This window comes from Crocodylus porosus, unplaced genomic scaffold (assembly GCF_001723895.1).
Source record: "Crocodylus porosus isolate Cpor-Errol unplaced genomic scaffold, CroPor_comp1, whole genome shotgun sequence".
Classification (NCBI taxonomy): Eukaryota; Metazoa; Chordata; order Crocodylia; family Crocodylidae; genus Crocodylus; species Crocodylus porosus.
Genome location: NW_017728886.1, coordinates 158,947,516 through 158,958,394, shown reverse-complemented (window position 1 = coordinate 158,958,394; position 10,879 = coordinate 158,947,516). Strand labels below are relative to the sequence as shown.

Below are 10,879 nucleotides of genomic sequence, written 5' to 3'. Positions count from 1 at the left end.
AGCCCTTGCTTTCTAACCCGGAGGCTAGGTGCGGCTGCCTGATTCAGTAGTCTCAGAACTGGTCAACAGCTCATTTAAAAGGAGTCACTTATCTTTTTTTAGACAAAAGATACAAAACTGTCCCCATGTTGGCAGTGAGGCCAGCATTTTTATCTAAAGGTCAGAAAGTGATTACCAGAATGTCAATTGCTGACTCCTCAACCTCCTTGAAACATTCTGGGAGTTTTAGTGCATTGTTCTTAATGCTAGGCCTTGCTTAGCATAAGCACTATCTCACAATTTTGTGTTAAGTGTAAATGAATTTTAATGATAACCATGGAATATGTGCATTCTAATTTTACAATAGTTAGAAAAGCTATTTCTGTTAAACGTCCTTTGCTAGATTATTTTTTCCCCATCCCAGGAATAATATGTTTCTCTCTCCTTCCAAGAGGAACATGCATCCTTCTTTACAGCAATGGCCTTAACACTGATGACATTAAAGATGGATTGCGTTGATTTCTGAATGAGACTTGGCCACTTTTTTTCTTGGTTTTTTTGTTGTCGTTTGAGCACTGTCCTTGTGTTTACTGCCAGACTACTCTCTAAGAAACGCAGCTCCTTCCACAATTTAATTCTGCCAGTTTTCCTTTAAATATTGCAGCAGATGCAGTCAACAATGCAGCTGGCTATGGGTTCAATGGCGTTGATGAGAGAGGCAATTTTCGTTGGGATCTGCTGTCCAACTTAAATATCTGGAATATTGAGGTGAGTTAATAGAAATTAAACCTTGGTATAATTATGAAGAGAAAACTCAGCAACGAAGGAAACCTGCCTGTTAAAGCGCTGTCCCTATAACTTAGACTGTTTTTGTATTTTATCTTCTAAACAGAAAAAATGCATTCATCATGTACATAAAGGTTGCCAATAGTTTATAAAGAGTTAATAAATTATTAATGGATATTTAATAAATGATGAATCCATTACTGTAATTGTGGTTGAGTTCACTAGGTCATAGATGGTCTACAGTGGTGGCCACCTATAGCAGGGATTTTCACCTTTTTTGGTGGTGTATCCCCAGTGGTCAGTCAAGAAGCGGAGAGTCCTGGTCGACGAGCGGGGGGCGGGCCCCAGCAGCCAGTTGAAGTGAACTTGGAAGTGCCAGTGGCAAAACCGGAAGTGCCAGTGGCTTCTCTGTGCTGCTGCCACATACCCCCTGGAGCCTTCCAAAGTACCCCTGGTTGACAACACCTGACCTGTAGCATCTTCTAATTAAATTCTTTTCACAATTTCCTGCTTGTGTAGAAGTCCTCTGAGGCCCTAGTTGAGATTAGGGTCTCTGCCTAAAAGAATGGTTATTCTAAACAGGTTAAAAAAGGGTGGACTAGGTTAGCAGAGATGTAGAAAAGTGACCTATCCAAGATCATCCAGTAGGTCAGTGACAAGGTCAAAAATAAGATTAAGAGTGACTCCTAGTCTGGTAGTGTCTCCACCAACCTGTTTTTTCTTAGATGTTTATAATACATACTCCTCATGCCTATAACGTACTTTCAACATCAACTAGCCCTTTACAAACTATTTATAATTATACCCTTTATATGAAATATGACCAATATACAGTATTTCCAGTTTGTTTGCCCTGGAATATCTTCTGAGTGTCAGTGGCATGTGAAAGTAAAAAGGAGTCTGAAATATCTCCTTCCAAAGATTTATTTTTGTATAAATACAAGGAACTCTCCCTCACTACTTCATTGCTCATGATTTAAAAGGTCTATGTAGTAGTTTAGTGAACTGTCAGAGCCAAGCACCTTCTGATAGTGTTCATCTCTGAATGTTGAGGCACCCCTCCCACCCCATGTCACCAAAATTTGGGACATCACTATATATCTCCATGTTATCATTCTATTTCTGTACTTTTCTAAACCATTTAGCTTTGCATCTTTCTCTCCTGGAGTGTTTTGGTTTTTTTTCCCTCCTTTCATGAAGCACAGAAATGCTTTCCATTTGTAGCCAACTTCAGATTGAATCAGCCTTAGTTGCAACAGCCCAGGACCATATCAGGGATTTCCTAAAATAGCTTGAAAGAAGAATCACAGTGCTCACTGCACCAGTTAGAGAGGAAGGAACACTGCTTGTCCAGGCTAGGGAGAGGAAGGAAGCTCTGTTCCTCATTCCTCCTTGTTCTTCATTCCACCCTTTCTTTAGGCCTGTTTTGGAAGGACTTTTAGAAGCTATGTGTTAAACAGTAGTGGTCCCTTTCAGGTGTAAAGGCAGCATGGGAGTTTCTCTGACCAGAGTGCTACCTGTGACTGCTTCTGTCTCCATTAGTTCCTGGCCACGTGAAGCTATACTCAATGTAGGTGGAAACCTGTTTATAAAGAAGTGTTTTTAGGGAAGTTGGGGGTGATGGAAGAAGGCCAAGGAAGTGAGGATGACTTAAGTAAAAACCTGCCAGGGAGTATTTCATTTGGACAGCTCACTTGGTCATTCTTCTGGAAGACTGGTGAAGGAGGGGGGCTATCAGTGCTTGCCAAATGAAAAAGGACACTACTGTTAGGGAAAGGGGCCGAGTTCCCTAGCTCCTACCTGATGCTGTAGTGCAGGTGTTTGTCAGTTAGGGTTCAGAGCTGTGAAGACAGTTAGGATGATTGCACGGAGTTCCAGTCTTCTATAGAGATGCAAAAACACAGATAGTCTGTTTGGGCTCCTTTATCCTTCCTTGTTATAATGTGGTCTTTCTTCAAGTCTCTCTAAAAACTCTGTGAGCTTCAAATGAGCCTGTTATATATACCTGTTGCATTAGCGGCCCAATCCTGAGGGGGACTTTTGATTTACAGTACAGAGAGCAACATTCTCATGTGTTTTGCATATTCAGCCAGAAAGTCTTTAGAGATCTCTTGCAGTGCTACAGAGTTCAGGTTAAGAATCTCTGACTGCGAGCACTTCAGAGTTTCTGTCTGATTTATTTCAAAGGGTGATTCTCACTCATTTTAATTTGGGCCGTATTTCACACAGGCACTCAAGCAACAAGGAGTAAAGAGGCTTCTTTGTTAATGAAACACAGAAAACAAAGCCTTTTGAGATTTGTTCAGGTTTAGCATTAGGTTATCAACTCAAAGCAGATGAAAATTAGACTGAGAACGTTGTCTACATTTTTGTACCTTTGGTGCCAGGAAAATGAGCTGCGATTCAGTTGGACAGTTTTGGGAGCGAGTTTCCCTCGCAGGATATGGTTCTCATTACACAAAATCACAAGGTGACTACAATAAATAAATAGACCTTGAATTGGGACTAAACAGACAAATCAGAATTTCCTCCTGAAATCGGTGATTTTTTTTCCGAAGGTTTAGCAACAGGTATGATGTGTTAGATTACTCACTGTTTAGAAATGTGTGACTTCTAAACACAAAAGGTGCATTACAGCTGGCCTTTTCAGTCTGAACTCTGAATATCCTTGTTTTTGCTACTTCTTTTTTTACCTTAATATCTTTGTCTTAAATCCATTCCAACACAGTATCTTGCTGTTTAAATTGCAATGTTGGCTATTTAGCTGCTTAAGGAGATGTTGATTGTATGTATTAGTGATCCAGTAGACTGGGGGTTTGCTAAGTCATTCCAGCAGTGAGCTGGAATGACTTAGCTTGGATCCAAGGGGAGCTGGTGCTGGAACCTGCTTGATGCAACCACTGTTTCTCTCTGCTGCTGCTTCTTTCTTTTGCTAGCCATGGTAAAGCATGGGCAAAGCTACCACAGCATAGCACTTGTGAAGTCCCCTCCAACTTCCAAATGCTGCTGAAGCTCCCATTCCTGCGGGCCAGATCCAGTGGCTCTGTGGGCTAGATCCAATGGCTCCATGGGCTTCCTTTATCATTCTTGAAACTATATTTTGTGATGATTTAGGGATTATACTGGTGAGTACAATGGGGAAAATGTTTCTAATTGTGTTAATTGTAGTTGCTGTTTCTTAGTGCAGTAAATGATCCAGGCAAGAGAACTGGATCACATCAGTGGGGCACTTGAGTTTGGGGAGCTGTCCAGCTGTTATTTATCCTCTGCAAGGTGTGGATCAGAACTGCTAAGCTTCTTGGCAGGACAAAAGGGGCCAGGCACAAGCAGAGGTGGGACAGATTTGTGAGGAAAGATCTTCTATTGGATGGAACCCTGCAGACCTGCAGGCACAGGAAAGCTACATGTAGAGTGAACCAGGACTATTGAATTAATGAGTTATGGTAGTCTTGGCAGTGTTTAAGTGTTCCTCAGTAAACTACGCCCTGGCCCTGGCCCTGAATCCAAGGACTAAAAATACTTTTCAGTGTTTCTTAGGAACCAGTTCTGATGAAATAATAAGGCATTCCTTATAGTCTTCCAAGTACGTTCTGTTTTCATACCACAATAGGGATGTCCAGCCCATCTAAGAGACAGTGAAAGATCTGTTTTTAGAATTAAGTTGTTTGTGAGCTACAGGAAAGGACTCAAGGGAAGTGAATATCTGGATCCAAAAACCTTTTTGGCTTTTCCCATACTCTGAAATATAACCAAACCTTTTTTACTTGGTTCTAATATAACATAATACTGAGTGAGATTTTGAAGTAAGTAGCAGTTGTCAGCCATGAGTGATTTGTAGGTTGGCCCTACAAAACCTTAGAACATACTAGTATAATATGGAAATGCTGACACAATCTTAATTATAGCTAGTTTCTACTACTGGCATATTGCATATGGACCTCTGTGTAAAATTCAGGTAGAGACTAGCATAATTCCACTTGTTCAGAAATCAGTGTTAGATGTTACCTTTCTTCTCTCCTAGACTGCAACAAGTTTTAAGGTGTACCTTGAGAACTGGAACATTCAGACAGCTGCCTGGCTGAAGCGGTGAGAATAACAAAACTGTTACTTGTAAGACCCAGATACTTCTAAATGGTCAGTAGTGAACAGTTATGACCACTGGCCGGTGAATCTGATAAATGTACCGCCTCATGGCTTTTCATCTCTCGGTGGGCATGTGTATTATGTGAAAGCGCTACAGTGTTTTTGGTGCTATATTTTTTTCATTGCTAATGAATGTGAAATAGCCATATTTGTTCATAAAAAGCAAAAGCTTAGGAGGCCTTCCTAACTGGAAAGCAATAACATTTTAATAGCACTTCCACAATTGGGAATTTTATTTTTTTTATCCATCTGTATTATTTGCTACATATTTTGCCTCTTACTTGCACTGGAAATAAATTAAATGCTTTTGGAGACATGGTGAGTTGCATCATTTACATCTGAATGCCCTCTCCTTTTGGAGCTTTTGAAAGCTTGGATCCAGATTCAAAATTCATAGCTTCAGCCTACTTTCTTTTTGGACACCAGTCTCCTAGGGATGTAGATGCTAATTTGAAAATGTATAGTAATCCCATTTGGAACATGATATGTCAACTCCCTCAAATGTTGGGGTATCTGGTTTCAGATCAACTCAACTGTGGCTCTGTATAAATAAAAACAATTCAAATGGTGTAGCTCAATCCTGTCTTTAGTTACTGTGCAAGCAATGCCTTTGGTATGAGTAAAGTCTAGTGTGAATTCAGTTGACACAGGAGTTCATATGATGGTCATCAGAACTGCATTCACTATAAATATTTATACTTTTAAAATTATTTTTTTTATATTTCTTTGTGAGAGAAGTAAATATAACACTTTTTAGTTCAGTAAGCTGTCTTGAGCCATTTTTGGACTACTAGGTTTAAAGTTAAAACTGAGATAATGAAAGAGTTTTTGGGTCCTATTGACATGTTTCTAAACTATGCTCGCAATTGTCTTCTGTGCCACATCCTTAGCTGCTGCAAATCAGCATAGGCCCATTGGTTTACATAAGCTAAGGCTCCTCTTTGTCTCTAGGATTGCTGCCTAAGGAATATTTAAATTGTACAGTAAGTTACTGTTACTTTCATCCACCTACCTTTGCTTGAATATTCTGCATGTTTCTCAATAGTCATGACAAATTCCATGCATCTGACACAGTAAAAGGTGAATGAGAACCTATTCAGAGCTAAAAACTTGAGGATGAGAGCATGCCTCAATGTTGCAAGTAACCTTATTGACATTTGTTTAAATGGAGTTTTGCAAGACCAAGAAGCCTTTCATATAAGTGAGCTCTGTGTGATTTTTTTAAGTTACAAGGAGAACTGAGTTGCAGTGTATAGGTGTTGTTTATTCAAACTGTTGTTTTCTGTTTGTTTCTTTCCAGTGTTTGCTATGACAGGGCTCCATTTCACCCTACAGCTTTAACTTTTATCCTGTCAGCCCTGTGGCATGGCATCTACCCTGGATATTATTTTACATTCCTCACTGGAATCCTTATTACATTAGCAGCCAGAGCAGTACGTACCTTCCATTATTCTCTTGGATTAGATTACTATCAGGCTCTCAGTTTGGGGTGCTTTGACATACTTAGCCACATTTATCTTTCATGTGACACCAATGACTTGACACTAATATCTTTGAGATGATTCTTCACTGAAATGTTAATCTGCATTGACATTAGGTACGCCCCCACCATTATAACTGGCGTTAGTTTTATTGACTCACCATAGTAGACACTGTGATGCTGGCTGACTTCCTTCACAGAAGAAGATGGAGGGCCATGAACATTGGTTTGTCATAAGCTGATGGCTAACACTGGACATAGTTCAGGGGCCTCATTCTTTGTCAGCTATAAAGGTCCTGCAACTCATCTGTGTGTGCTGATAACTTTATGTAAAATATGGTTCTTGTAAATTGGACAGAGCTGGTACTTGAATGCAGGTTATATAGGCATTTCTTTTGCAGGTGTTCCCTTGTTCTCATACAGTGTTAACTTCTGCCAATAATAATTACAGAGAGCGCCTTCTGAATGGATTGCCAACAGTGCCACCTGCATCTGCTAACAAACAGCATTAAGCAATATATCTAAGATGTGAAGAGTTCATTGCAACAGGGTGTTAACTTTAGGGCCAAATAATGATTAAATTTTGCAGTATTATTAATTCCCATCCAGGCGTGGCTAGATATTTTTCTGTTTGGATAGCCAGTAATGGGACACTTAAGTTTTTGCTCTTATTAACTATATCACTAGTTGTCCTGCTAACAGAAACTTCCATGTGTGCAGGAACTGGAAAGGATCACCACTTTCCTGCATTCTCAGTTTGACAGATTAACGAAGCTGACAATCCATATTTGCTACTAAGGCCACAATAGCATACACTAATATATCACAGTAATCATTTCTACAGAGTATCCATTCATGTGTGGCTCCATTCCATAAATAGGGAAAAAACTAATTAACCAAATGTACAGAATCCTGAAAATGCTAAAAAAAAACACAAGTGGCTATAGGAGAGTAACTCCTATCTCTGTGGTTTTTATACTTTTTAGGTTGATTTATTCACACAAACCGCAAATTGCCTGAGATGCCCATTATGGCTACGTCCAGATGAGCATGGCCATGTGGTATGTGGCACTGCAGATGTCTGCACACCACGTATTCCGTTGTTCTCCATACTGCCGGGGACCAGCACAGAGGATTTTTTGTGGACCCCTAGATACCCAGGAGTCAAAAAAAACCTGTGGAGAAAAAAAGCAGAGCTTCATGTGCGGTGGCAGTGTGCCACCCAAAACAGGAGCCTGGCTGGCTAGAGTCAAGCTCTGCTGCTAGCCAGGCTCTGTGTGGCAGGATTGCCACTGCTGCAGCTCTGGGAGGCCCTCAGGACCTTAGGTAGGGCTGCTGGGGCCAGCACAGTGAATTCTATGATCACCCTGTTTTTTGACTTTACACACGCAATGTCATCTTTGCAAAGCTTCTTTTCCCTCTTGCCATTAGTCTATACTGTCCAGACTAAATTGTTTGGGGTATGTGTATCTGGCACAATGAAGCCCAGCACTTGTTTGAGGTACCTAAATGTTATGGCAGAACTATTATTAATGGTGGTATCTGAGGCTTGCAACAGATATAAACAAGTCTATGAGTTCAGTTACTAAAATGAAGAATTTTTGTCTTTCTTTCCCCACCCCCTCCTTTATGACTGTAGATCAGGAACAATTGCAGGCATTATTTCCTCTCTTCAGAGCCACTCAAAGTGATCTATGACATTATCACATGGCTTGTCACTCAACTGGCTGTCTGTTACACTGTTGCACCTTTTGTTTTGCTGGCTGTTGAGCCCACCATTAAGTTTTACAAGTAAGTGCCCTCCTTTTACCTACTCTGCTGTAGACCTATAACCACAGGCTTTGTTATACGAGCCAACCTGTGATGAAAGATGGTTGGAACGTCACCTATACTGGAGGGAATTCAAGGAGGGTATTTAATAACATCAGAGGGATTTGGTGCTATTGTAACTGGGTGAACTTATGGAACCAGGTTAGAATCACTTTCCTTTTCTTTCTTTCTCCCCCCCCCATCTCTCTCTCTCTTTCCTTATTTCACCTGAATATTTCTATGCCTGTTCTGCCCTGTTCAAGGAGTCCAATTGCCAACTTTTCATGAAAGCAGAGGATGGTGTGGATAGAACTGGCATGAACATTATGTTGAGAAAGATCCAGGTGAAAAAAATAAGTAACTTTCCATTGAAAAATGAGTAAAACAAGGAATTTTTAAATTGATCAAGAGGTGATAGGGGGATGTGTGGCTGATTATAGCATATTAGTTTCTGTTTGTTGCCTTGCACTTTTCTAGTTTATGTCAGGCACGTTCTCTGATTTTATTAATGATCAGATACAAAGGCAATTCTGTAGGTTAGATCTCAGGAAGCAGAAAACAAATTGAAAAGGGAGACTTGATTTAAAATGAAGAAAATGTACAGCGATTATGGTAAACCTTGTCAAACCTAGAATAACAGATTTTGGCTGAGAAAAGAGACATTCCACTATTTTATCATAGAAAAGACAAAACTGTTAGTCAAAATAGCAGCTGTGAGCAATTCTGTTTTGAGGAGTTTTAAATGTGTTGTTTTTCATTTTTATTGATGTGTTCAAGCCTTATTCATGCTTAAACCAAACTACTAAAAACTTTTAAAAAATCCTAATTCTTCTGTAGTGTTGACAAGATTTGTTCCAGGCTACCATTTTAATGTCTTATTTTTCTGTCTTTTGAGACAAAACATCAGCAGGAACGAGAGAGAGAGGACATCTGAACACAAACTATATTGAATGAGATAAATTCATGAACATCTAAGAATTTGCTAAGAGGGTAAAATTTAGTGCGTTTGCTATGAAAGGCCATGTTAGGTGACAAGACTAGTGTTCCAACCTATATTACATTAATAAATACTTGAAATTGTTTCTATCTTTACTAAGTTAGTTTAATTTTATCAGAGCTCTTAAACCTAGAAAATGTTTTCCAAAGCCAGATTAGAGCCTAGATATTTCTTTGGACTTTGGTGGCACAGCACATAGGGATAACCTACGAGCTGGGGTGATTTTCAGACAAAATGAGTGAGCTGCATGCAAAGTGGCCATGATCCTGTGTGGTAAGGTGTGAAGTGTTGAAGCAGTGTAGACTTAGGCACATTTCAAGGATTTTTGAAAGGTCAGGAGCATAACAGAAAAGTCAGGGCATTTCTTTGTTGTGGACACATTAAGTGATTAGGCTGTGGCCTACAATGCCCCTATACTCACTCAGCTGCCTGGCCCTTATCTACCATTTGCCCATCACAACAAGCGTCACATTTTGTTTTGAGTATCTCTCCACCCTGCATAATCAGTTTAGGTTAAAACGCATTTACTTTATTCAGTTCAAAGATGGGGTTCTCCCCCTGTCTAACACAGCAAGGAGCCCCTTGTCTTACAGTTGTATATGAGGGTGGGGGAGGGGCAGGCAGCTGCTGTGGTTTGGGCTCCAGCCCTTCCCAGGGTCCAGGCCATGGCTGCAGCTTGCCCCCCAACCCCTGCCACTTCTGCACCCTGTTATCTTCTCCCCATCTCCCCCCCATGCAACTTCTGCTCCCTGCTTATCCTCTCCTTCCTCTCGCCCTTGCTTTCTGCCGGCAAGTTTCATGCATGCTGCAGCCAGGAGCGCTAAGCACAGCTCCAGCTCTGAATGGCTGCTACAGACCAGGTTGGGGCCATGCTTATTGCCCCAGGCTCAAATGGGAGTGAGTTATGCAAACACAGAGCAAGGGTAAGGAAGTGGAGTGAGGAGTAGAGGCTTGGGGAGAACCTGGGAGCAGAGGTTGGAGGAGAAGGGATGAGTGGAGGCTGTGTGGGGACAGGTGGCAGGGGAACATGTACAAGTAGGAAGCAAGCTGCTTGACCTCTCCATACCATCTGCCTCCCCACTGCCTACCCCCTGCTGTAGTGGAAGGGATGAATTAGATTCCATACATGGAAAATTATAACAAGTTTCTAAACTTGTAAACTATGTAAACTTTATAAACTGTGGGGTCATAAATTTGGGGGTGTCTTAGATTCAAGTAAATTTGGAAATACCCAGTTCAATGTTAAGTAAAGTTTATCTCTGTGAACATCTCTTTAGTGATCTGATCATTTTTATTAGTGCTGAACAAACACCAAGGAAGAAGATCGGTCTTGATTAATTTCAGATAAGCAACCAAATTTGGATGGAAGTTCCTCTCTCATTCATTTTGTAGTGTTGTTTTGCAAGTATAAGCATTAGCAAATGTAAGAGAGAAGAATTTGCCTTCCTGGCAGGGGGTTGGACCAGGGCTACAGCCACCCCAAAATTTGCCATATCCCCCTTGCCCGCTGTAGCTTCCCCTCCCAGTGCTACCGCCTGCCCTGCCCCACCCCTACCTGTCCTGAGCACAGCTCCTGGCCCTGAGCCTGCAGTGGGCTGCCCACCTTTACCCTGTGCAAAATCTGGGGGGCACATGCCCCCCATGTCTCCCTAGGGCTGTGCACAGGTGCGGGGAGCTGCTGCCCC

At 41.2% G+C, this 10,879-nt stretch overlaps 1 protein-coding gene across 3 annotated transcripts in view; it reads left to right on the top strand.

Annotated features, from left to right (window-relative positions):
• MBOAT1 (membrane bound O-acyltransferase domain containing 1) overlaps positions 1-10,879 on the top strand; it is an 81,190-nt gene that overhangs the window by 69,324 nt on the left and 987 nt on the right. For all 3 annotated transcript variants that reach the window (XM_019543984.1, XM_019543970.1, XM_019543976.1), the window contains 4 exons: positions 644-747; positions 4,787-4,851; positions 6,209-6,341; positions 8,028-8,179. In XM_019543984.1, the coding sequence (XP_019399529.1) occupies positions 644-747; positions 4,787-4,851; positions 6,209-6,341; positions 8,028-8,179 (454 nt within the window). The remainder of the gene's footprint in view (positions 1-643; positions 748-4,786; positions 4,852-6,208; positions 6,342-8,027; positions 8,180-10,879) is intronic.